The 27,392-nt window shown below is 44.7% G+C and overlaps 1 protein-coding gene across 1 annotated transcript; it reads right to left on the bottom strand.

Annotated features, from left to right (window-relative positions):
* Nucleotides 1–20,975: 20,975 nt before the first annotated feature.
* LOC123413452 (acyl-[acyl-carrier-protein] desaturase 7, chloroplastic-like) lies at nucleotides 20,976–22,818 on the bottom strand. The gene is made up of 2 exons (XM_045106391.1): nucleotides 22,482–22,818; nucleotides 20,976–22,370 (listed from the first exon to the last, which is right to left on the bottom strand). The coding sequence occupies exons 1-2, from the start codon at nucleotides 22,616–22,618 to the stop codon at nucleotides 21,269–21,271; spliced, it is 1,239 nt and encodes a 412-aa protein (XP_044962326.1). The 5' UTR covers nucleotides 22,619–22,818; the 3' UTR covers nucleotides 20,976–21,268.
* Nucleotides 22,819–27,392: the final 4,574 nt, after the last annotated feature.

Genomic DNA, 27,392 nt, shown 5'->3' with positions numbered 1-27,392 from the left:
CCTCAAGGCAAGCCTCCCCTCCCTCCTCCTATATATATGGAGCTATTAGGGCTGATTTGAGACAACTTTTCCAAGGCAGCCCGACCACATACCTCCACGGTTTTACCTCTAGATCGCGTTTCTGCGGAGCTCGGGCGGAGCCCTGCTGAGATTAGATCACCACCAACCTCCGGAGCACCATCACGCTGCCGGAGAACTCATCTACCTCTCCGTCTCTCTTGCTGGATCAAGAAGGCCGAGATCATCGTCGAGTTGTTCGTGTGCTGAACGCGGAGGTCCCGTCCGTTCGGCACTAGATCGTGGGACGGATCGCGGGACGGTTCGTGGGACGGTTCGCGGGGCGGATCGAGGGACATGAGGACGTTCCACTACATTAACCGCGTTCACTAACGCTTCTGCTGTGCGATCTACCAGGGTACATAGATCGGAAATCCCCTCTCGTAGATGGACATCACCATGATAGGTCTTCATGCTTGTAGGAAAATTTTTGTTTCCCATGCAACGTTCCCCAACAGTTGTCAAGGAACTCTGATGGACTAAACTTGTCGCCGTACTTGTCCGACAACTTCGACTTGAAGGCTCGGTTAGAAGGCCAACAGACTTGCCGCAGCTTGTGAGTGATCACCGGGTAGCCAACCTCGTAAGGCAGGCTGCCGGGGGTTCTTGGTGTTGGCTCCTCTATGGCTGGATCCGTGTGTCCATCCGATTAGCGACGTGTCTCCCGTCGCCTCTCGATGGTGGTGCACGTGTCTTCCCTAGGCCTGTCCTTCAAGACCTGGCATTGGTATCTCTTCTGCCATGGGTCCTTTGAGACATGAGACACCTCATCCTGCACGTCGGTCTGGCAGGAAGGTTGTTGTTGTTGCGGGGGCAACTGTATTGTAGGAGCTCCATCGTCGTCGCATCCGGTGGTGGGCCTCGTCGAGGCCACCTGACGCGCTCGCGAAGGGTCCCCCGTGTCTGGCTTGTCGTGATTGGCAAAGCTTGGCAAGCTATGTATGATCTCCCTCCAATCCTCCATCCTCTTTAATGTAGGCGGAAAGCTCAGCAGAAGTTGGGCCTGCTCCAGGGTTTCCCACGTGGTCTTGGTCATGGAACGGTGCGAGGCGTGGGTGGCTCTCTTACTCCTGGCGATGCTAAGAGGAGCGTTCTCCTGCACTGTCATTCGTTGTTTGTCTTCACCAGGGGGCTGCCAACGATGTTGTTCCTGCGCATCCTGAGAGTGGCGCACAAGGGTCTTGTCCGCATGTCGTCTGGGGTCGCCTTCCCAAGGGCACTGGTTGCGGTTGTCTTGCAAAGTATGCAACGAAGGCGTCACAGCTTTCGCCATAGCTTTCGCCATGGAAGCATTGTTTTCGTACACCACCAATGCGTCATGGGACGCTACAACGGCTAGGTTCGGGTCGCGGCTCACGGAACTTCACACGGTGTTGTGGCTGCGCTCACCGGTGTAGTGTGCGTGGTGTTTTCCCCCACCCCCGTCGCCCGTAGCGACCAGCGTATGCAGTTTGGACAAGGACAGAATGACTGTTGACGTGCCTTTGGCTTCTTGGGTGCCATGAGTATTGATGAATATGCATATGAAGACGCACAATGTCGATGAAGATCTGCGCACCAAGCCCCCTACCTGGCGCGCCAAAGATGTCGGGGTACGACGATCTATGGGGCTCACAAGCCCCTTTCCGTCGTTCTACTATGGAGACCTTGGATGCACAAAGAGTATCAACAACATCTACATGCACGGTGGTTTAGACACGTTTGATCCGCTCGAAGGCGTAAAACCCTACGTCATGTACAAACATGGCCTTGGAACACAAGAGACCGAACGATCGAACATGAGTCATATAGTAGATATGATCAACATGAAAATGTTCACCATTGAAACCACCTCATATCACATGATGATCGGACTTGGGTTGGTGGATTTGGATCATGTCACACTTTGATAACCAAAGGGATGTTGATTTGAGTGCGAGTTCATTAGTAATTTGATTAATTGAACTAATTATCATAAATGTAGTCAGAATCTCTTTACAAATTATGTTGTAGATCAATAGACCGCGTTGTAGCTCCCATGTATTTTGATACTTTCCTAGAGAAAACTAAGTTTAAAGATGATGGTAGCAATAATGCGGGCTGGGTCCATGATCTGAGGATTGTCCTCATTGCTGCACAAAAGGCTTATGACCTTGATGCACCACTCGGTGCGCCACTGTGATAGCCCGAGACCGACGTTCCAGAAGATTCCCCTTCATTTCCGTTTCCGTCGTGTGGCTATTTTATTTTGTTGGTTGCATCATCATTTAGTTTGCATCGTCGCATCATGCATGGCATCATGTCAACTATGTTTTGTCGTTGTTGCTTGTTGCTCCGTGTTGTTGCTTGTGAGTGGCGTCGTTTGTTGACGTGCTGAGAGTGGGTGCGTGAGGGCCACCTCTAAACCCTGTTGCACCGCCGACCTAAACCTTCTCTCCCCTCTCTTTTATTTTTGCGGTTTTGCTAAGTTTCCGTTTTAACATCCTTAAAAAAAGCGTCTTCTTTTAAAAAAGTCCTTTTGTTGAATGCAGGAGCAACCCATAGGTTTTTATTTTATTTCTCCGTTCGTTTTATTTTAAAATTGTCCCATTTTATTTTCTCTTTTAAAAGGCTTTTATTTTATTCTTTAAATAAAGAGGTTTTATTTAATTCTTCAAAGGGGTTCGATTTTTATTCTTTTGTAAACGGGTTTTAATTTTATTTCTTCAAAAAGATTTTATTTTACTTTTAAAAATGCCCAACTATTTCTTATAGTTGGGAATATATTCTTTTTCAAAGAAATCAAAAGCTTTTATTTTATTTTATATCTTGTTAAAAGCCTTTTTCATTTTGTTTGAGTTATCTGATTTTTTTAAAGAGGAAAAAAGAAAAACCCCATTTAGAGGAGGCCCAGCCGGCCCAAGGACAAACCAGGCCTCCAACCCTAGCGCCAGGGAGAGCCAGGCTCGATCCCTCGTTCTTCTCCCGTCCAGCGCCGTCACCCCATCCTCCCCTCGTCCCAGCGCCTCTCCCTCCCATTCCCTAGCCCTCTGCCCGATTCCCTCTTCTCCCCTGCGCCGTCTCCTCCAGGGCCCGATCCCTAGCCCCTCGTCGACCTCGCTGCTCGTCCCGAGCGCGCAGCCCTCGCCGGCCGCCTCCCTGCTCGACGCCCGCCTCCAGGTTCCCTGCCCCACCGGTGCTCGCCGCGCTGCCAGGAGCTGCTCCGCCCCGCCGCCAGCAGCTCACCGTTCCGCGCCGTCGTGCCTCCCAGGTAGCCGCGCCCGCCTCGCCGCCGGCCACAGCCTCCCCCGTCACCGGACACAGCTCCTGCCGAGCTGTTGTTCCCTGCCGCCGTTTCCCATGCGCTGGTGCCGAGCATGTAGCCTGTGCGCGTTGCTGCTGTCCTGCTTGCCTGCAGTCGCCGGTGCTGCTTGTTGTTGCTGTTGTGTGTTGTAGCTAGCTGCTGGAGCCGTGCCGTTTTGCTGCTACTGCTATGCAAGCTGTCATGCTTGCCTGCTGCCGAGCTTGTGCTCCTGCTGTGCCTCGCTGATATTGTTGCTAGGTTGCTGATGCCCGATTTGCTAGCTGCTGCTATTGCGTTTTGCTACCGTTAGCTGCTGCTGGTAGCCGTTGCGTGCTTGTGCTTTGCTGCTGCCATAGGTGTTGTCGGCTGAAGTTGTTAGCGCTTGCTGCTGCCTGTAGCTGTTGTTAGGCTGCTATAGATGTTTGCTGTAGCTAGCTATTGTTGCTAGGTTGATGGCTGTAGATGCCAGTTTGATGTAGTTGCTAGGCTAGTTTCTTTGCTCCTGCTGTTTGCCTGCTAGGCCGATGTTGTTGCTTGCTGCTTAGCGCTTGCTGCTGCCTTGCTTGCTTGCTAGTTGCTGCTAGGTAGTTTTTGCTCCTGCTAGCTAGCTGTGCTGCTGTATGTAGTTGCTTAGCCGTCGTATTGCTTTGCTGCTCTTGTCGTTTGCTGCTAGGCTAGTAGCTGTTGCCGCTGCCGTTATGTTGCTGCCAGCTTGCCTGCTTGCCGAAGTGTGCCGATGATAGTTGTTGTCGCCGGTGTTGCTGTGGTGTCGCTGCTTTCCGTCGCCGAAGTTCGCAAGCACCCTCCCCGCCGCCATGGGTCGTTGATAAGATCGCGAGTACCACGACGTCCTCGACGACCCCGGAAACGAGTTCGTCTTCCTCGACGTCGCCGAAGACCCGTGTTTGACTACTGAGGTGAAGACCGTAACCGTCGCCGAAGACCGTGTACCACTACTTCAACTACCGGCGCGTGTACGACTACTTCCACGACGACCACGACGACCACGACGATCGTTGATCTCCTTCAACGACCCGATCCGCTCTGATATGCACGCGTCGAAGGTATACCGATGGGACATGTCGTGTACCATGTACTAGTGATGTACGAATGTATGTGTTGTACAAGTTGAATGCATGTATGCACCATTTGTTTGCCCGTCCACGTTGTCTTCCTTTTCGTCGTGCCCTCGACACATGGGAACCCGGTAACCGGGATCACCCCATCTTTATTTAGTGTTCCCGCACACGCATCGTATACGTTGGCACGTTATCTCGATGAGTTATCGGGATAGGTACGTTGTCGTGGCATCGTTTCCGTCTTGCCGACATAGTTTTCCTTTCGCTCGCCGTGGCGACACCTGCTTCTTCCTCTTCTTGCCGTGATATTGTAACTCGCATGCACGTCGCATTCATGGCATGATATATTGTGTTGCATGCCTCTTGTACCGTAGCTCCGCTCTTAGTTCCGCGAGTTAAACTGACTAGGATGACACGTAGGATCATCGCTTCACCCCTTGCCATGTTAACAACATTTAATATTGCATGTTAAATAATCGGGAGTCAATTAAATAATTAGAGTTTCGTCGATATGCAACCTGTTGCATATCGAGCTTCACTTAATGTGTAGAGTTTGCGTGAGGTGAATTGCCATGCCATCCCTTGCATCATTGAACTGTTCATGCATCATATTAGGTTGTGCATCATGTTGTGCATCGTGTGGTGAATATCTGTGTTGATGTTTGTTTCCGGTTTGCTCTGTCTCGATAGAGTTCCGCAAGCGTGTCGGAATGTGAGGACCCATTCGACCACGTTGGTTCGCCGACTTCTCGGAGTCATTCTTCTTCCAAGCGGGATCTCACGCAAGATGATCATTTCCCCAGATACCATTACTATCATTGCCATGCTAGTTTTACCGCTTCTATCGATTATGTCTCGTTGCCTACCACCTGTTAAATATCAGCCTCTTAACAATGCCATGAAAACCTTCAACCTGTTCGACCTAGCAAACCACTAATTGGCTATGTTACTTCTTGCTTAACCCTGTCGATAGCGTTGCTAGTTGCAGGTGCAGATGCTTCCATGCGAAAGCATGGGTTCCTTGTTATATCACCATACTAATGCTATTTAACTTAATGGACCTATATATTTGGTAAAAGGTGGAAGGCTCGGCCTTTTCTAGCCTGGTGTTTCGTTCCACCTTTGCCCCCTTAGTTTCCGGCTACCGGTGTTATGTTCCATAAATGAGAGCTCCTAACATGATCGGGATTGTTATGGGGACCCCCTTGATAATTCGTTTTAGATTAAAGCTGGTCTGGCAGGGCCCAACTTTGGTACTACATTTGCCTAATAACTAATGAACTACATAGGGAGTAATTAACCCGAGGAAATTTAACCAACCCCCGGGCCAGGGCTCCTCATGAGTGTTGGCCCCACTTGAGCGATGTTCGGTGCCCCTCTGGTCACCCGGAGGTTTAGCGATCCCGACGTCTAGCTCATCCGCCGTGTCCTGAGAACGAGGTACGCGACTCCTATCGGGATCGTCAACACGTCGGGCGGCCTTGCTGGATTAGTTTTACCTTTGACGGAATATCTTGTGCATCGGGATTCCGGTGATGCTTTGGGTAATCTCAGAGTTGAGGTTTTCCACTAGGGAATCGGACGAGGTCGCGAGCTTCGTGATTGAGGATTTCTATGCGGCTTGTGGTAATTTGTGATGGACTAGTTGGAGCACCCCTGCAGGGTTAAATCTTTTCGGAAAGCCGTGCCCGCGGTTATGTGGCAACGTGGAAACTTTGTTTAACACTGGTTCTAGATAACTTGAAGTTAACTTAAATAAAACTTGCCAACTATGTGCATAACCGTGACTGTCTCTTTCGTGAGTTCCTTCTCCGATCGAGGACACGGTGGGGTTATGTCTGACGTAGGTAGGTGTTCAGGATCATTCATTTGATCATGAGTAGTTCACGTCCGTTATGCGTAGATCTTCCCCCTCTTATTTCTTGTACTCGTAAGTTAGCCACCATATATATGTGCTTAGCCGCTGCTGCAACCTCACCACTTGACCATGCCTCACCCATTAAGCTTTGCTAGTCTTGATACCTTTGGAAATGAGATTGTTGAGTCCCCTGTGGCTCACAGATTACTACAACACCAGTTGCAGGTACAGGTAAAGGTTACTTGACGCGAGCGCGTTGATTGTTCATTTGGAGTCGCTTCTTCTTCTTCTTCATCGATCTAGGATGGGTTCCAGGTCGGCAGCCTGGGATAGCAAGGATGGATGTCGTTCTTCTTTTGTTGTTTGTTTTCGTCCGTAGTCGGACCCTGCTCTTCCTCTTGATGATTATGTAATGTACTGATGTGACTCTGATGGAGCTTGTGGCGAGTGTACGCCAACTCTTTATATATCTCTTCTTTTCAGTACATGTACTTGTAACGATATCCATTCTTGCGACACGACGAGATGCGCTTCTATCCCTGACGAGGCCCTCGTGCCAAATTGAGGATATGGTCGCATCTTGGGCGTGACAAGTTGGTATCAGAGTAGTACCGACCTAGGAGCCCCCTTGATTGATCGAACTTGGCCGAGTCGAGTCTAGTGAAAAACTAATTTGAGTCTAGTTATACATCGAAGAGTAGGATTCTGTTTTCTCCTCTTCTATGCTCTGGTGAGGAATCTTGACGTAATAATTTAATACTACTCCTCTTCTCACTCAAAAAAAAATTAGGATCATGCGGATATTCTTGGAATCTATATGATGCCGATGTGACGGAGTTCTGTCTTGGTGCCTTCTATCTGCTTTGAGTCTCAGGGGAGTTGAGCTCCAGGGGATTCTTGAGCACATCGTTATCATTCAGATTTCTTAGTATCTCAATACGAAGGATGTTCGTAATTGCTTCAATACTAGTAGTGGCGAGATAACCCCGATGTCTCCAGTACTGGTGCAGATTGTTCGGGAGTACTGCCATACTTTGTATCGTTGTGATCACGAGGGTCTGTAGTAGATGAAGGTCCGAGATTCTGGTCGTGTGTTGACGGATGTGATACAGGTGACGGGTTAGTATAGGAGTTGTGTGATTATTACTCCTTGTATCCGTGTACCAGATTGCATGGCCAGATATTTCGGGAATTCTTAGGTGGGAATTCAAGTAGTTGCTTATAGGACAATATTCTAACAAATGCATGATGTTAGGTTGGGGTTCGACATCTAGTGGATTCCTGTCCACGAAAATATCGGACGAAATCTTCCTCATGAGTTTGTTCTGGCTTGTTTCATAAGCCGCACCCTTTGTGTTGTTGGAATATGGTAATTCAAGTTGCTTCGATGTCAAGGGGTGATTTCAGATCTTTTCTAAGTGGTGTTCTCATATTTTCATGGGAGTATTAATTCTTTGCTGAATCAATTGTCATATCAATTCTTGTCAACCGGAGTCATCGTATCAACTCTTTTTCAACCGGTGTGTTTCTCTCCAAGTGGATTCAATCCTCTCCAATTTTTGCAAGATCATTCTCTCTTTTTATTCCGGAGTTCATCTCATCTGTCCCGTGTTGTCTTTGTTTTTCCCGCCCTCCCATCCCTTTTCTTCAATGTTTCAGTCATCATCCTAGTGCCTTTATATTCAGTGATGCTTCCGCTATCTTTTCTTCTTTTCGTAACTGGTGATTCATTGTGAACATTCTCAGGAGTCGAGTCATCATTTCTTCATTTTGTTCCTTCCCGGTGAATTTAATTCAGTTGTTCGTGTTCATCATATCCTTTTCGTGCTTGTAAGTCTTTCCTATGTTGGAGATTCGTTTCAGCCTATCTTGGTTATTCAGTTATCGCTATTCTATCCGGAGCGTTGAAGATGTCTCAGAGTTTCTTGTTTTCAATTCTTTAATTATTTCGAGGTGCTCAACCTCATCTAGTTCTCTTCATACCGGTGCAATATCTCTCGGTCTAGCAATCTTTTCAACGGTGGTTCTTTGAGTGGGCCCATAACCCACAGGTTCTTTCCCAGGATCTTATCTGGCTTTTGTAATCTTTCCCGGAGACCTGTATATCTTTTCAACTGTGACGTAAGTATGAATTTCATCAGTCATATCCCTTCTTCAAGACCTTTTGGAATTAATTCTCATATTTGGCTCAACCTTTCATTATTCTTTACTCCGGAGTATCTCAGTTATTCTTGGTGGTGTTCTCCTCTTCATTTCAGTTTTGAAGACCGAAGGGGTTTTTCTCTCAAATCTTGGTCTATTCTCTTGGATATTCGTCATTTCAACTTTGCGTTAACATCTTGAATTTGTTTTCAATCCTGAGTGATTCATTTCTTGATATCCGGTGTTTTTCTGAATTGTTTTCATTCTCGATCCTCCGAAGGCCATCATTTCAGAAGATTCTTCATTCTCAGCTTTCAGCTTTCATCCTCAATTCTTCTCAATTGTTGTCTCTTCGTTCGTCTCTCGTTTATCCGGTGCCTTGTTCTAGTTTTATTTCAGGTGGATCATGATCTCTTTATTCTCATGTATCTCCATTCATTCTTGGTATCCCCATTCAATTATGAATTCTTACCGGTGCTTCCTTAATTTTACGTCAAGTGGTGCTTATCTCTGTGTCTCTTCAAGATCATTTCAAGAAGAATAAGTGGTATGCTTAATCCGCTGCTTGTCATCAATTAAACTTGATGAAGGACAAGCATAACATAAGTCTTATTCTTGTCGTAGTAATCTGAATTCTTCTTTCGGAGTGGCTCTTGATATCAATTCTTGTCTCAAGTGCCTATCTTTATTTTCCGGAGTTCCAAGTTCTATCAAGTATCTCGTGTGAGGCTCCATCTAAATCCTGGCAAGGTCATAATATTATTCCTTCTACCTTCATATCGTTGCATCATTCATTGGTATACGGAGGTCCGTCATGGTGGTTCATCAAGGTTTCAATCCATTCTCAGGTGTTCTTCAAGATTCTTGTTGGACAATCTCAAGTATCCTTTCTCTTGCATTTCTATGTGCAATTGTTCTTCCTTTATCCTTTGAGGTGGTGTTATAGCATTCTTGTTAGTGTAGGAGTCTCGAAGAGATTTCCTTTCAAGAATGAGATAAATAAACCCACCAATTCTATGATCATGAGATATTTTCAACCCATGAGTTTTTCTTTGAGATATCTTGGTTTGGATTTCACCTAAAGCTTTTCCTATGGATTGTTGCTATTATGGTGCTTGTCATTAATCTAAGTTCTCAATGTATCCTCTTGGTGTAAGAAATTGTTCATATCTTGTTTCTCCCAATCAATCCTTGTTTCTGTTAGTGGCTGGTTGTCACTTCATTAGTTTGAAAGGTTTCCATAAGCCCACTACTATCTTGTTCTTTTCGTTGTTGTTTTTTCAACAACTCCGTCCAATTCTTCTTGCAAGGATGCTTGCCAAGTTCATTTGTGATGATAGTTGTCATTCTCTCTTCATTCTCTTCTTCCGTATGAGCTAGTTCCTATTCTTTTGTTCCGGAGGCTTTGTGTTGTTGCTCTTTTGGGTCAATCTTGTGGTTCTGTCAAGATCATGGTGTTCCCTTTCTCTATTTAGTTGTTTGTTATGAATATTGTCTAATTCTCTCTTCTTATCGAATTTTTTTTGTCCCATTTTCCTACCAAAGTGCTGCCGAATTTTTCCGTGAATTCTTGCTTGTTTCTCATATCAGTCCTCATCTCTTTGCAACCTTCAAGGATTGTTGGTTTCACTCGTTTCTCAAAGAAGTGACTAAGTTTTTACCTCTTATTCTTTCTCATCCTCTCCCCCTTTCATCCTTGGATCTCGGGGCGAGATCCTCTTGTAGTGTAGGAGAGTTGTGACAGCCCGAGACCGACGTTCCAGAAGATTCCCCTTCATTTCCGTTTCCATCGTGTGGCTATTTTATTTTGTTGGTTGCATCATCATTTAGTTTGCATCGTCGCATCATGCATGGCATCATGTCAACTGTGTTTTGTCGATGTTGCTTGTTGCTCCGTTTTGTTGCTTGTGAGTGCCTTGTGAGTGGCGTCGTTTGTTGACGTGCTGAGAGTGGGTGTGTGAGGGCCACCTCTAAACCCTGTTGCACCGCCGACCTAAACCTTCTCTCCCCTCTCTTTTATTTTTGCGGTTTTGCTAATTTTCCGTTTTAACATCCTTAAAAAAAGCGTCTTCTTTTAAAAAATTCCTTTTATTGAATGCAGGGGCAACCCTTAGGTTTTTATTTTATTTCTCCGTTCGTTTTATTTTAAAACCGTCCCATTTTATTTTCTCTTTTAAAAGGCTTTTATTTTATTCTTTAAATAAAGAGGTTTTATTTAATTCTTCAAAGGGGTTCGATTTTTATTCTTTTGTAAACGGGTTTTAATTTTATTTCTTCAAAAAGGTTTTATTTTATTTCTTTTAAAAATGCCCAACTATTTCTTATAGTTGGGAATATATTCTTTTTCAAAGAAATCAAAAGCTTTTATTTTATTTTATATCATGTTAAAAGCCTTTTTCATTTTTTTGAGTTATCTGATTTTTTTAAAGAGGAAAAAAGAAAAACCCCATTTAGAGGAGGCCCAGCCGGCCCAAGGCCAAACCAGGCCTCCAACCCTAGCGCCAGGGAGAGCCAGGCTCGATCCCTCGTTCTCCTCCCATCCAGCGCCGTCACCCCATCCTCCCCTCGTCCCAGCGCCTCCTCCCTCCCGTTCCCTAGCCCTCTGCCCGATTCCCTCTTCTCCCCTGCGTCGTCTCCTCCAGGGCCCGATCCCTAGCCCCTCGTCGACCTCGCTGCTCGTCCCGAGCGTGCAGCCCTCGCCGGCCGCCTCCCTCCTCGACGCCCGCCTCCAGGTTCCCTGCCCCGCCGGTGCTCGCCGCGCCGCCAGGAGTTGCTCCGCCCCGCCGCCAGCAGCTCACAGTTCCGCGCCGCCGCGCCTCCCAGGTAGCCGCGCCCGCCTCGGCCTCGCCGCGCCCTCCTCGCCGCCGGCCACAGCCTCCCCCATCACCGGCCACAGCTCCTGCCGAGCTGCTGTTCCCTGCCGCCGTTTCCCATGCGCTCGTGCCGAGCATGTAGCCTGCGCGCGTTGCTGCTGCCCTGCTTGCCTGCAGTCGCCGGTGCTGCTTGCTGTTGTTGCTGTGTGCTGTAGCTAGCTGCTGGAGCCGTGCCGTTTTGCTGCTACTGCTATGCAAGCTGACATGCTTGCCTGCTGCCGAGCTTGTGCTCCTGTTGTGCCTTGCTGATATTTTTGCTAGGTTGTTGATGCCCGATTTGCTAGCTGTTGCTATTGCGTTTTGCTGCCGTTAGCTGCTGCTGGTAGCCGTTGCATGCGTGTGCTTTGCTGCTGCCATAGGTGTTGTCGGCTGAAGTTGTTAGCGATTGCTGCTGCCTGTAGCTGTTGTTAGGCTGTTGTAGATGTTTGTTGTAGCTAGCTATTGTTGCTAGGTTGATGGCTGTAGATGCCAGTTTGATGTAGTTGCTAGGCTAGTTGCTTTGCTCCTACTGTTTGCCTGCTAGGCCGATGTTGTTGCTTGCTGCTTAGCGCTTTCTGCTGCCTTGCTTGCTTGTTAGTTGCTGCTAGGTAGTTTTTCCTCATGCTAGCTAGCTGTGCTGCTGTATGTAGTTGCTTAGCCGCCATATTGCTTTACTGCTCTTGCCGTTTGATGCTAGGCTAGTAGCTGCTGCCGCTGCCGTTATGTTGCTGCCAGCTTGCCTCCTTGCCGAAGTGTGCCGATGATAGTTGCTGTCGCCGGTGTTGCTGTGGTGTCGCTGCTTTCCGTCGCCGAAGTTCGCAAGCACCCTCCCCGCCGCCGTGGGTCGTCGATAAGATCGCGAGTACCACGACGTCCTCGACGACCCCGGAAACGAGTTCGTCTTCCTCGACGTCGCCGAAGACCCGTGTTCGACTACTGAGGTGAAGACCGTAACCGTCGCCGAAGACCGTGTACCACTACTTCAACTACCGGCGCGTGTACGACTACTTCCACGACGATCGTTGATCTCCTTCAACGACCAGATCCGCTCCGATATGCATGCGTCGGAGGTATACCGATGGGACATGTCGTGTACCATGTACTAGTGATGTACGAATGTATGTGCTGTACAAGTTGAATGCATGTATGCACCGTTTGTTTGCCCGTGCACGTTGTCTTCCTTTTCGTCGTGCCCTCGACACATGGGAACCCGGTAACCGGGATCACCCCATCTTTATTTAGTGTTCCCGCACACGCATCGTATACGTTGGCACGTTATCTCGATGAGTTATCGGGATAGGTACGTTGCGGTGGCATCGTTTCCGTCTTGCCGACATAGTTTCCCTTTCGCTCGCCGTGGCGACACCTGCTTCTTCCTCTTCTTGCCGTGATGTTGTAACTCGCATGCATGTCGCATTCATGGCATGATATATTGTGTTGCATGCCTCTTGTACCGTAGCTCCGCTCTTAGTTCCGCGAGTAAAACTGACTAGGATGACACGTAGGATCATCGCTTCACCCCTTGCCATATTAACAACGTTTAATATTGCGTGTTAAATAATCGGGAGTCAATTAAATAATTAATCATGTAGTTTCGTCGATATGCAACCCGTTGCATATCGAGCTTCACTTAATGTGTAGAGTATGCGTGAGGTGAATTGCCATGCCATCCCTTGCATCATTGAACTGTTCATGCATCATATTAGGTTGTGCATCATGTTGTGCATCGTGTGGTGAATATCTGTGTTGATGTTTGTTTCCGGTTTGCTCCGTCTCGATAGAGTTCCGCAAGCGTGTTGGAATGTGAGGACCCGTTGGACCACATTGGTTCGCCGACTTCTCAGAGTCATTCTTCTTCCAAGCGGGATCTCAGGCAAGATGATCATTTCCCCAGATACCATTACTATCATTGCCATGCTAGTTTTACCGCTTCTATCGATTATGTCTCGTTGCCTACCACCTGTTAAATATTAGCCTCTTAACAATGCCATGAAAACCTTCAACCTGTTCGACCTAGCAAACCACTGATTGGCTATGTTACTGCTTGCTTAACCCTGTCGATAGCGTTGCTAGTTGCAGGTGCAGATGCTTCCATGCGAAAGCATGGGTTCCTTGTTATATCACCATATTAATGCTATTTAACTTAATGGACCTATATATTTGGTAAAAGGTGGAAGGCTCGGCCTTTTCTAGCCTGGTGTTTTGTTCCACCTTTGCCCCCTTAGTTTCCGGCTACCGGTGCTATGTTCCATAAATGAGCGCTCCTAACACGATCGGGGTTGTTATGGGGACCCCCTTGATAACTCGTTTTAGATTAAAGCTGATCTGGCAGGGCCCAACTTTGGTACTACATTTGCCTAATAACTAATGAACTGCATAGGGAGTAATTAACCCGAGGAAATTTAATCAACCCCTAGGCCAGTGCTCCTCATGAGTGTTGGCCCCACTTGAGCGATGTCCGGCGCCCCTCTGGTCACCCGGAGGTTTAGCGATCCCGACGTCTAGCTCATCCGCCGTGTCCTGACAACGAGGTATGCGACTCCTATCGGGATCGTCGACACGTCGGGCGGCCTTGCTGGATTAGTTTTACCTTTGACGGAATATCTTATGCATCGGGATTCCGGTGATGCTTTGGGTAATCTTAGAGTTGAAGTTTTCCACTAGGGAATCCGACGAAGTCGCGAGCTTCGTGATTGAGGATTTCTATGCGGCTTGTGGTAATTTGTGATGGACTAGTTGGAGCACCCCTGCAGGGTTAAATCTTTTTGGAAAGTCGTGCCCGCGGTTATGTGGCAACGTGGAAACTTTGTTTAACACTGGTTCTAGATAACTTGAAGTTAACTTAAATAAAACTTGCCAACTGTGTGCGTAACCGTGACTGTCTCTTTCGTGAGTTCCTTCTCCGATCGAGGACACGGTGGGGTTATGTCTGACGTAGGTAGGTGTTCAGGATCATTCATTTGATCATGAGTAGTTCACGTCCGTTATGCGTAGATCTTCCCCCTCTTATTTCTTGTACTCGTAAGTTAGCCACCATATATATGTCCTTAGCCGCTGCTGCAACCTCACCACTTAACCATGCCTCACCCATTAAGCTTTGCTAGTCTTGATACCTTTGGAAATGAGATTGCTGAGTCCCCTGTGGCTCACAGATTACTACAACACCAGTTGCGGGTACAGGTAAAGGTTACTTGACGCGAGCGCGTTGATTGTTCATTTGGAGTCGCTTCTTCTTCTTCATCGATCTAGGATGGGTTCCAGGACGGCAGCCTGGGATAGCAAGGATGGATGTCGTTCTTCTTTTGTTGTTTGTTTTCGTCCGTAGTCGGACCCTGCTCTTCCTCTTGATGATTATGTAATGTACTGATGTGACTCTGATGTAGCTTGTGGCGAGTGTAAGCCAACTCTTTATATATCTCTTCTTTTCAGTACATGTACTTGTAACGATATCCATTCTTGCGACACGACAAGATGCGCTTCTATCCCTGACGAGGCCCTCGTGCCAAATTGAGGATAGGGTCGCATCTTGGGCGTGACAGCCACCCCGTCAAGCGTCATCCGTGGATGTTGTGAACATCTCACAAGCACGTTCTGATGACTACTTTTTAGTTCAGTGTGTCATGCATTACGTCTTAGAATTGAGTCTCCAAAGGCGTTCTGAACGTCACAGAGCATATGAGATGTTCCAAGATTTGAAATTGGAATTTCAGGCTCATGCCCGTGTTGAGATGTATAAGACATCCGACAAGTTCTTTGCCTACAAGATGGAGGAGAATAGCTCAGTCGGTGAGCATGTGATCAGAATGTATGGGTGCTACAATTGCTTGATTCAAATGGGAGTTAATCTTCCAAATAAGATAGTGATTGACAGAGTTCTCCAAGTCACTGCCACCAAGCTACTAGAGCTTCGTGATGAACTATAACATGCAAGGGATGGAGAAAATGATCCATGAGCTATTCGCGATGTTTTACACCGTGAAGGTAGAAATCACGAAGGAGCATCAAGTATTGATGGTTAGTAAAACCACTAGTTTCAGGAAAGGCAAGGGCAAGTAGGGAAACTTTGAGAATGGCAAGCCAGTTGTCACTCCAAGTGAAGAAACCCAATGTTGGACCCAAAGCTGAGGCTGAGTGCTTCTCTTGTAAGAGGGAACGGTCATTGAAGCAAAAATGCCCGAGATACTTTGGCAGATAAGAAGGCCGGCAACGTCAACAAAAGTATATTTGATATACATGTTAATGATGTGTACCTTACTAGTACTCGTAGTAGCCTCTGGGTATTTCATACCATTTTAGTTGCTAATATTAGTAACTCAAAACATGAGTTGTGGAATAAACGGGGAGTAGCTAAGAGTGAGGTGACGATGTGTGTTGGAAGTATCTCCAAGGTTTATGTGATCACCATTGCACGCACCCTCTACCTTCAATATTAGTTCTAAACCTAAATAAATGTTATTAGTTGTATGCATTGAGCATGAACATGATTGGATCGTGTTTACTGCGAGACGATTATTCGTTTAAGTTCGGTAATAATGGTTGTTCTATTTACATGAATAATAGCTTCTATGGTCATGCACCCAATGTGAATGGTTTATTGAATCTCGATCCTAGTGATACACATGTTCATAACATTGATGCCAAAAGATGCAAAGTGAATGATGATACTACCACATGCTTGTGGCACTGCTGCTTAGGTCATTTGGGTATAAAACGCATGAAGAAACTCCATGCTGATGGATCTTTGGACTCACTCAATTTTGAATCGCTTGAGACATGTGAACCATGCCTCATGGGCAAGATGACCAAGACCCCTTTTTCGGTACAATGAAGCGGGCAAGTGACTCATTGGAAATAATACGTATTGATGTATGTAGTCCAATGAGTGTTGAAGCACGCGGTGGATATCGTTATTATCTTACCTTCACAGATGATATTAGCAGATACATGTATATTTACTTGATGAAACCCAAGTACGAAATTTTGAAAAGTTCAAGCAATTTCAGAGTGAAGTTGAAATCATCGTTGGGAGCTGAGAGAGAGAGGGGGGAGGGAGGGAGGGAGGAGAGAGAGAGGACCGCCTGAGGAACAAGACCGGACCTAGGCAAATATTGTTCCTCTTTACTTCATGTTATCATCGTGTCAAGATCACCACCTCGGTACCCCCAACCCGAGATCATCGGTAAGGTCAACACCTGTGAGAGTGGTGATGCATCTATGGCGAGGTTCGCCACTGAAAATCCACAAGATGGTGAAAAGGGGGGTGAAGGAATACGAGGTTGTCCCGTTGTCAAGGGTGATTAGGGTCGAGTCGAACAACGAGGTTCAACCCAACGAGGATGAGAGACAACAAGTAGGACGATATTGACTCACACAATCTTAGTCACGAGTAGTTGTCCGTAGTTTAACTTAGCATGTTTGTAGTTGAATTATATTAAGTTTGCATGTTTGTAATCGAACTATGTGAAGTTTTCATGTTTAAAACATTAAATGTTTGCATGTTTGGTATCGAATTTGCACCGATCAAGTTAAGTTTGGATGCTTTGGGTGCCCCACTTTAGGGCAACTGTTGGAGAAGAAAAATATTAGATGCCCTAAAACTCGCTTTTTGATGGCCTATTGGCTTTTCCGTGTCATGGGAAATGCTCAACGTGCCTACTGTAGCTTATTGTTAGTGATTTTTGGACATTTCCATGGACCTGTTTTAGAAACCTTCGCGCGGGTTTTTTCTCTTTGTTTTTCTGCTGTTCTTTATGAGCTTACACTGGTTTCTTCTATTGGTCATTTTGGTTCTATTTTTCTGTTTTCGTTTTTTCCGTTCCTATAAAATACATATCGACTTTCTAAATACAAGTTGAACATTTTTTGATATTTTTTGTATATACGTTAAATAATTCCAAGATATAATTCCACGATACACGTTGAACATTTTTCAAATATATGGTGTACAATTTATTCAAATAGACTTTGAACATTTATCCAATGCATATTGAACACTTTTTATATACAGATTAAATGTTTTGATACACATTAAGCATTTTTCTGAATATATGTTGAACATTTGACAAATGCACATTGAATATAATTTTTAATATATAGGTTGAACATTTTTCAAATACACGTTAATATTTTTCTAAATACATGTTGAACATTTTACAAATACACGGTGAACATTTTTTAGACATTGAACGTTTTTCATAAACTGTATGGACATTTTTTTAATGTGCAAAACAAATGTCAAAAACTCTTTTTCACAAGTCACAAACTTTTTTAATTGTACAAAATACTTGAAAAAATCACGCAATATATTTTACATTGTATATAAATTTGTTTTAAATGTGGGGAACATATATTTTTAACTCGTTAACATTTTTTGTGAATGTTATAATCAATTTTTATAAATTACGCGAAACCAATTTACATTACATGAACATTTTAGTGTACAGTTAACTTTAATAATATTTTTTATTTTATCTGTGCACATATATATAACATTTAAATTGAAAAAGTAAAAGAAAAAGGTAAAGTGAAAGAGAAAATGAACGAAAAAAAGAAACTAATCTTATCTTATCTTATCTTACCTACTAATAAAGCAAATAGTGCTTCTTCCGTACGTTATCCAAATTGCCCTTAAAGTTGACTAAAATTATCGATCAATACCACCTATAAGTTATAAAAAACGTTTCAACAGGAAAATCACCGGACTGGGCTGGCCCATGTAGGAACCTCCTATATTACGCTCTGGGCGTTGGAAAAAGATGCAGCACACTTGTTTGGCCGGCCCATGCGTGGGCGTCTGTTTTTTTAGTTTAGTTTTTCTATTTTTCTTTTCAGTTCCATTTTGTTTTTTTACTTTAAATAATTTAGAACTTCAAACAACTTTTCTCAATTTTAAGAAACTGAGAATTTCGAAATAAAATATTCAAAAAAACATATTTCTTTGAGAATTCAAAAACTACTCAGGAGTTTTCAAAAATGTTTGCATATAAAAAAATGTTTAAACTTTGAGAAAATGTCCATAAAATAAAAAAGTCAACGATTTTGTACAAATGTGCGTGTAAAAATCTTAAAAACAGTGTGTGCCTCTGTTTTTAGTCTCATTTTTTATTTTCAATTTTCTGTTCCATTTGTTTGTTTAAATAATTTAGAACTTTGAAAAACTTTTCAATTTACAAAACTGGGAATTTTGAAATTAAAGGTTTGAAGAAAATATAAAATGTTTGTGAATTCAAAAAATGCTAAGGATTTTTGTATAAATATTCGCATATTCAGAAAAATGTTCATAATTTTGAGAACAATGTTGGTGAAAGCAATAAAAGTCCATGATTTAAAAAAAAAGTTTGTGTGTTATTTTAAGAGTGCAATTGAAAAAAATGTTTGCTAATTCAAAAAATGTTCATGCATTTCAAGAAATGTCCTAAAATTTTAAAGACATAATATGATCAGCATCATTGGAGATTATAATTGTTTTTCTTCCGTTGCAACACACGGGTCATTTTGCTATTAACTAATCAAACAAATAGGTCCCTACCGCGCCAGGCCACTATATGCTCCTTGAGGTGAGCCGTTCTTCAAGGAGCTCACCTCAAGCTAAATGGAAGAACGGCTTACCTCAACGAGCTTACCTTAAGCTAACTGGAAGAACGGCTCACCTCAAATTACTCCTTAAATGGAACATTCTTCAAGGAACTTTTTATTTCATCCGTTTGAAGCATTTTCTCATTTCTTCTTTGGTCTTTCCGTTTTACATACAGTTTTCCCATTTTTTTATTCTTTTTATTTTTTCCTAGTTTCTTCTTGGTGTTATCTTCCTTTTGTTTTTTTTTTGTTTGTTCAAATTTCCCTTTTCCCTTTTAACTCTTTCATTAAGAATATGCAATGACCTATTTTAATGCATGATGTCAATTTTCAAATATATATTGAAAATTATTTAATCAACCATTGACCTCTTTATTATATGGTGATTTTTCAAAACAAAATACGCATTGAAGAATTTTCTTAATACACATTGATTTTTTTCAAGGTGTTCATTTAATTTTAAAAAAAAACACATATTTTTTCATATAATTTCTTTTGTAGTTTCTAATAGATATACACGCATATAAAAGAAATTTTCACACACCTTTGGAAAAATATAATTTTAAAAGCCTTTTAGTTTTTTGTTTTTAGCGCTTTATGAAAAATGAAAAACCCTAAAAATGAAGAAAATTGTTAAGTGGAAATACATCACTGCGCGAGCAATTGATCGCTAGCGAGTCGAAGGAGCTTGTCCGTAGCCTAGGTGGAGTTTGGTGTAACAAATGGTCTCAATATTTAAATGCCTGATACCTTTCGTAAAGTTAACTTTTTGAATATTCTATTGCTTATAAAATGTTTTGACGACTTTGCTCCATGATTATCATATATTTCATTTGTTTCTAAATATTTCCTCTGTTCCTACATATAAGGTCCTTTTTGATTCGCAGGATTTTCAAAGCGCAGGAATTGGAAAAAATATAGGATTTGAGTGGCATGTACACATGGATCTTATAGGATTAGCATAGATTGTTTGTTGTCATTCAAAAAACAAAGGAATTGGAAAACAAATGTTGGCCTAGATGCTAGATTTCAATTCAACTGTAGTACACTTGGTTCCATCGAAAAAAATCATATAGGATTCAAGCATGTGAATCAAACGACAAATCGTAGGAAAAAATCTTATGGATTCTAATCCTCCAAACAATCCTATGGAATTTCTTTGAATCAAAGAAGCCCAAAGTCTTTTTGGATATCTCATTACGGACTATATACGGAACAAAATGAGTAAATCTATATTTTAAGTGATATCTAAATATATCCGTATGTAGTCCGTAGACTAATTTTGAAAAAGACTTACTCCCTCCGTCTTGAAATACTTGTCCTAAAAATGTATAAAAGTAGATTTATTTTTAACTAAAATAAGTCTAGATACATTCATTTTTAAAGCAATTATTTTGGACAATGGGAGTATATTTAGGAACGAAGGACTATGCACACACACAAAAAGAGGAACGGAGGGAGTATATATTTAGGAACCGAGGGAGTAAGAACCATTTCGTTAGCTCGACTGTTAAAGAATATATATTCAGAATTCATATTATTACAAGAACAAAGAGAAATATAAACACATATGAAAATGTCTACCACGAAAAAATAATAACATATATGCATGTTGTAAAATAATAGCCGGAGAAACGAACACATGAAGCAAGAAAAAACAAATACATGTCCATGCCCTTTGCTAGGAAACGGCGCTTCCGCTGCCATTGAACATTTTTTTATTATGCGATGATTTTTTGAAAAATGCCTGACGAACATTCTTTCTAAATATAGCTTGATTTTTTTAAGGTGTTCCTTTAATTTTCAAGAAAATCACACATTTAATAAATGTTCATATTGTTCCTTTGTGCATTTTTAATAAATATTCACACATATAAAAAAAGTTCACACACATCTAGATTTTATAGTAAAAAAAATTAAGTTTTTTTGTGCTTTTATCAAAATAAAAAAGAAAAATAAGCGATTTGTTAAATGGTATTAAGTCACTGCAAGAGCGATCGATCGCTAGCGAGTCGAAGGTGCTTGTCCGTAACCTAGGTGGACTTTTGTGTGACAAATGCTCTCAATATTTAAATCCACGATACCGTTCGTAAAGTTAAAATTTTAATGTTCTATTGCTTGAAAAATGTTCTTACAACTTTGACACATCATTATCATGTAATAATCATTTCGTTAATTTGACTGTTACAAATAATAAATTCAGAACTCATATTGTATTATTATTACAAGAACAAAGAGAAATATAAACACATATGAAAATGCCTACTAGGGAAAAAATAACGTATATGCATGTTGTACAATAATACTACTAGCCAGAACAGAGAAACGAACGCTGGAACCAAGAAAAAATAAATACATGTCCATGTCCTTTGCTAGGAGACGGCGCCTCTCGCTGCCACACTTGCTGGAGCAATGGTACGTGGAGAGTCCGGGTTTCTTTGAATCAATGGAGCACGACGCTGACAGGCCTATCAAAGATCCAGCTAAACGGCACCGGGGTGGGCTCCTTTCGTACCCTGTCATGGGCCTTCTCCTCCATCCTCCGGATCTTGTCCGGCAACGCGCAGACGTAGTCCCGCGCGCGCCTCCCTTCGCCGGATAGCCCCGCCGAGAGCTCCTCCACCCGCCACTGCCGTATGAGGTGCTCCAGGATGCCGCGGTAGTCCGACGCTGTGTACACCCCGGCCTGCTGCGCGGCGGCGGCGTAGTGCGCGAAGAGGTCGGCGTCGCGGCCGTCGTCCATGAGCGCGGCCGGCATGGTGATGCGGCGCCGCATCATGTACGCCATGGCCCGCACGGCGGCGTCCGGGTCCACCTCGAAGAGCTTCGCCACGACGCGGGTGTAGGCCGCCTCGTGCCGCTTCTCGTCGGCGGCGATGGCGCCGCAGATGCGCGCGAGCGCGGCGTCGCCGTGCGCGCGCACCTGGCGCGCCGTGTTGCCGTGGGAGATGGCGGTGGCGCGCTCCTGGAAGGACACGTAGATGAAGCCGTGGTAGGGGCTCGCCGGCGCGTGCATGGCCATCCCGGAACTGATGAGGCGGTGCACTGTGCGCTCCACCTGGCGCATGTCGAGGCGGCCGGAGAGGTACATGTAGCGGCTGAGCACGTCTCCGTGGCGGTTCTCCTCGGCGGACCAGCCGCGGATCCAGCGCGCCCACGCGGTGCCGTCGGCGCCGGTGGCGTCGCGGGTGCCCTCGAAGCGGTTGGACATGCTCTGGTACGTCGGGAGCGCCTCCTCCGTGACCATGTTCCCGACCAGGCACACCAGCTGCGCGTCCGGCACGCCCTCCGCCCTGGCGCGGAGGTCGAGGCAGGCCTCGTGGAAGCCGTCCGCGCCCAGCGCCGCCGCGTCCGGGAGCATGTCCGCCGGCTGCCACACCTCGTCCGCCGGCTTGAGCAGCGGCAGCATGTTGGCCTCCGCCCACGGCTCCAGCTGCGCCAGCACCTCCAGCCTCTCCGGCGCAAGGTACCTCCTCCATTCCTCCTCCTCCTCTCGCCGCCCGGCCGTTGGTCCTCCCTTGGTGCTCACCGCGCTCCTACACCTCCTGTCCCCATGCAAAGTTAATTACTCTATCTTCCATGCACGCATGCACTTGCGCTATCACATATGTTCTCAAAACAAAAAACAAAATGTTCATGACTTAAGTCCAACTTACAAGGTGCTTATCGTAGCTGCTGCTGGTGGCTTGCAGTAGCAACCGGCGTTACTTGGCTTGCACGACGAAGGGTATCCGGTCGACCTAGGCGACATTGTTACTGCCGTCGCTGCCGCTGCCGCTGCCGCCGTCGACATGTCCGGCCGTATTAAGATCAGATGAAATGAACCGGATCAAATGGAAGCAGGCAGTCTTGCGTATGTATAGACGAGACGTACCCTACCACCCACCCTGGCTGGCAACGAGTTACTGCATTTCTAAATTAGGAAGATATCGCAAACCAATCTGTGGTTGAATGATTAGAAGGACAATGATATCTTTAGTTCATCAGGGTTTAAGTCCTAATACTTATTTCAGGATTTTCGGTGACAAGCTTTTAATGGAAGGAGGTCGACGACGAGGTGTCTACGGTGACTTCATAAAATCTCAAGATGACATGTCGATCCAGTCTTTCGGAGGTACTCATAGGAATAAGATGTGCGTGTGTGCGTTTATAAGAATGAGTATATACGTATGTACGTGAGCCCTTGCGTAGTGTGTTTAAAAAAATTTAGGAAGATATCGTTGTAGTAGTACACCATCTAAACTTTGACTAGCTTTTTACACAGAGGGTTATGTTAGAGCAAGTACAATAGTAGAGCCGGTTGCGGGCTGTAAGCTCATGTCATGTCACCTATAGCTCATCTTATAGCTAACATGTACAATAGTTGGTTAGAAAAGTATATTACTTATTTATTATATGACCCACCTTTCATACTCACAAAGTGACTAGGAGCACGTGCTAGAGCTGGCTCTTAGCTAAGAGCCCGCTTACCTTCTCTCTCCTCTTCTCTCTCCTCCAACTAAGCAAAAATATACTACTTTATTCCTTATAGCCAGCTGACTCAGCTTTATTGTACTTGCTCTTAGGCGTTGTTCCTGCATGCTGGGACAGACGTACATTAATGTGTGCATTAAAACATTTGAAGCGGCATTTATCCGGTTACCTGCTGTTTTTTTGGATTGATGCGTGTTAACTTTGCATGCACAGAGAGATTAGTCACATGGCAGGCATTTTGTTCCAAGCAACATTCGTAAAAACTAGAAAGCATTTTTGGTTCCATTATCAAGCCATACACACATACGTGTTACTTCCACAGCCTCGCCTCAGTGTGCGGAGCAGCCATTGTTTGACTAGTCGATGCGGTGTTTGTGGAGGCCACGTAGACACAGGTTTGCCACGATGCGTCTTACCAACGCAGATTCTTCTTCTCATCGCTTTTGTTCTCCTCCAATCGTTACAAGATAAAGAAAAAGTAACAGGATAGTCGTTGGTTGAGACAAACTAGTTTTCGTTTCTTGATGGTGTATCTTTCAGGATGAGCAGTTGGCTGATTATTAGCTCTGCAACTTTGACACTTCTCCTGTGTTATTTTGCAGCGTGGTTCAATTTATTCAACTGTTTGGATTACTGCCTACGAAATGTAAGCCTATGCTGCATGGAACGATGCTTCAATCAATATTTTCTTCAACCCAAATGAAAACGCTCACACGTGTGGTAGATTTGCATTTCACCCACACACGTTTATTTATGTTCATTTTGTTTTGCATGAATATTAAAGGATTCTGTTCGAATTTCACTATCACGTAGGCATTATTGTGTGTGTGGACGATGAGGAATTCGCCCACAAAATCCACAACACACGGTTGCCAGCTGCCCCGTGTGGACGAACCAGTTTTTGTCCAAATAATCATCACCTAATTCACGTGCGTGTGAGCGAACTATTCTTCGTTCACACAACACTCGTACGTTACTAGATGACAATTGTAGTTACGCGTACGTGACAACTATGTAAACACACATAGCAACTATGACTCGTTGCTAGATGACAACTATAGTTGCACGTTCGTGACAACCAGATAAACACATATGACAACTACAATTAACCATACATAAAAATTATGATTGGATCAAACGCGATAACTAGGTAAACATACATGGCAATTATTCTTGAATAACTATATTGTCATTTCACGGATAATCCACGCTAGGACGTTTGAACGGATTTGCTTCATACCATACATACGATGGAGCTGAATAATACTTGTTAGATGTGTGACATGAAGTAGGTGCGCCCATATGTGTAGGCAGTTTTATTATTTGTTCATACACAATCCGACGAGTTGCTATTGTGTGGTGGCATCAGGACGGGGGTGTTTTCACGCGTTCTTTCAATTCATTGTTGGCTCAACATTATTTTGGATTCATGCAGCGTGCCATACAGTACGAGGAAGATGGAGTCTACTAGTATGATTTTCAATGTCATTTTATATTTTTAGCGATCTTTTTATTTTATTCTTTATGATAATATTTGTCTTATATTGTACTGACTATTGCTTTCTTTATTAGGGCTGTTACGCATCTATCGAGGGATGTTTATGGACGACCGTTCGATCTATGCGCGCATCCGTCTGATTCACGCGCGCGGGGTTTCGTTCGTGCATCCATTTATTCCTGATATGACGGTCGAGTTGCAGAAACAATCGTTTTGTTATAAAAAATAAAGTTTGGATCCATTAATTTCTGAACCAACAGTCGAGTTTCAGAAATAATCGCTTTGTTGCAGAAAAAAAATCTTCATCTTTCTGCAACATAGGTAATGTTGCGGAAGAAAATTTTGCAACAAAAGTCATGTTTCAGAAAACTTTTGCAACAAAAGGCTAGGTTGCAGAAATTTTTGCAACCGTTCATGGTGCGGCTGGCGACATGCGGAGGGGCCGCCGGCGTCGGGGCGAGCGGCTGGCGGTGCGAGGGGTGGGCGAGGGTGGGGGGAGGGGAGGGTCGGTCGGCATCGGGGGCTGAAGGGGCTGCAGCGGGAGCGGCTGGCAGAAGGGCCGGCAGGTGTCGGGGGCGAGCTGCTGGCGACGGGGGTGGGGGAAGGGGAGGGCCGGTCGGCATCTGGGGCGGCGGGAGCGGCTGGCAGCGAGTGCGAAGTGCCGAGCGGCGTCGAGGGCAGAACGAATCCGACGGCGCGGGGCACCGGCCGACGGCGGTTGAGCTCCTTCACTGCTCGTGGTGCCAGGGACTCGTCGGGAACTGGCGGAGGAGAGCGGGACGGAGTGGATTCGGTGGCGCAAGGCATCGACTGAGCTCCTTCACGGCTGATGACGTCGGGGACTCGCCCGGAACAAGCGGAGGAGAAAGGGACGGAGGTGAGGAGCCCCATCTTCAGGACCGTTTTCCTGAAACAATGCCGAGGTTTCAGGAAACGGTCACGGCTAGGTCGCCCCCCGCGGACACGATTTCGTCCGTCAAATCGAGGTAAGATGAATGGACAAGCGGGCGTCAGATAGATCACGCGGATCAGTCGGTGAAAGGTAAGAGTTTTCTTTCTTTAATAGTCAAATGTAAAATATCTTTTGTTGTTTTTTCTTTAAAAGTTCAAAACAAAAATAAAACCGAGGTAAACTATCAGTATAAATCATGAGACATATGTCATGTTTGGATCTTATGATTAGAGTTAGAGTGGATTAGATTTGAGCCATCTAACACTTAAAGATCCAAACAGAATGATTAGAGTTGGTTAGATGCATCTAACCCACCCAAAAACTCCAACCCATCCAAGAGGTGCTTTTTTGGGTTAGAATAGATGGGGTACAGGAAAAATGAGAGGTTCAAAGTAGCCAAATGATTGAGATGGAGCATTTATTATCCATCTAACCCTCCCATCCAAACACCTTTAGAGTTAGACTTAGTTCAGGATAATTCAAGGATTAGAATCTAACTCAACTAACTCTAACTCTAACCAGCTTAGAGTATCCAAACAGCGCCATAGAAATATATACAGTCCGTACAAATTCTGCCCTGAACTGTGTGAATATTAAATGTGAGTACTGGGCACATTTGAATTCGTCGTTTGAGCATGCGGTCCAAGTCGGACAATTGTACTGGGCAAGCAATTAACCGCTGACGTACCCGAAATGACAAAAGAAGAGGGTATTTTCATTGAGCGAGTGAGCGATCGAAATGGCATATGTGGGCTGTCGGCATTATTATCATAAAACCCAGGGACCAGTGATTGTCGATTTTGATTTTAAGGGGCCGGTCCACTGGGTGGGCAGTGGTGATCTGCGATTAGTAGGGTGGAATCATGTTAAATTGAACGGGCAACCTCCAGCACGGCGTAACGCTGTCCGCCTGATCCGGTCACACGCTGGACGGAGCCGGCTGGACGCGGTTGGTGACGGCGGCGGCGTCGGCGGACGACGGCGGGGACACCAACGACGGCTGTTACGCACCAGAGAAACGACGCTCGATCTACGAAGCAACAGGGTGTGGCGATCCCTCTCTGTCCGGTTGGGCGGCCATTACCATTTGCCAAGCTGCAGGTGGAAGTAGACATAAGTGAGACTAATTGAGCCCATCCCAGTTAATCATTTTAGGGTCTGTTTGGGATCTTCATCAAATCCATTTTAGAGTAGTTTTATACAAGAGTTGCAATCATTTTAAGAGAATGTTTGGCTCTTATTTAGCTTCAGCTTCACGAATGAAAAAATGGACGGAAATGATCTATTTAATTGGATGAGAGGTAAGAAACGAAGGGGTATCCACTTACTCGTGGCAGTGGTGGATAATTTTCTTTCAACTCCAGCTTCTAGAGTATAATTTTATGAAGCACCTTCTGGAGCGCTTCAAAAAACAACAAGTTGGACTCCAGATTCTAGTTTTTTTATGAAGCGGTATATCGTATAGCTACCCCGTTTGGCTTACGTTTTCTAAAACGAAAGCTGAATTTTTTGAAGTAGAGCAGTCCTAAACAGGCTCTTAGTGAGCATCCGTCGGACAACAGGGAAAATAACTGGGCTATTCCATTTAGTCCACTAATAACGGTTGAGTCAAACATTGGAGCATCTCCAGCCGCATCTCCAACA

This window comes from Hordeum vulgare, chromosome 7H (assembly GCF_904849725.1).
Source record: "Hordeum vulgare subsp. vulgare chromosome 7H, MorexV3_pseudomolecules_assembly, whole genome shotgun sequence".
Classification (NCBI taxonomy): domain Eukaryota; kingdom Viridiplantae; phylum Streptophyta; class Magnoliopsida; order Poales; family Poaceae; genus Hordeum; species Hordeum vulgare.
This window is presented reverse-complemented; position numbering and strand designations above follow the sequence as displayed.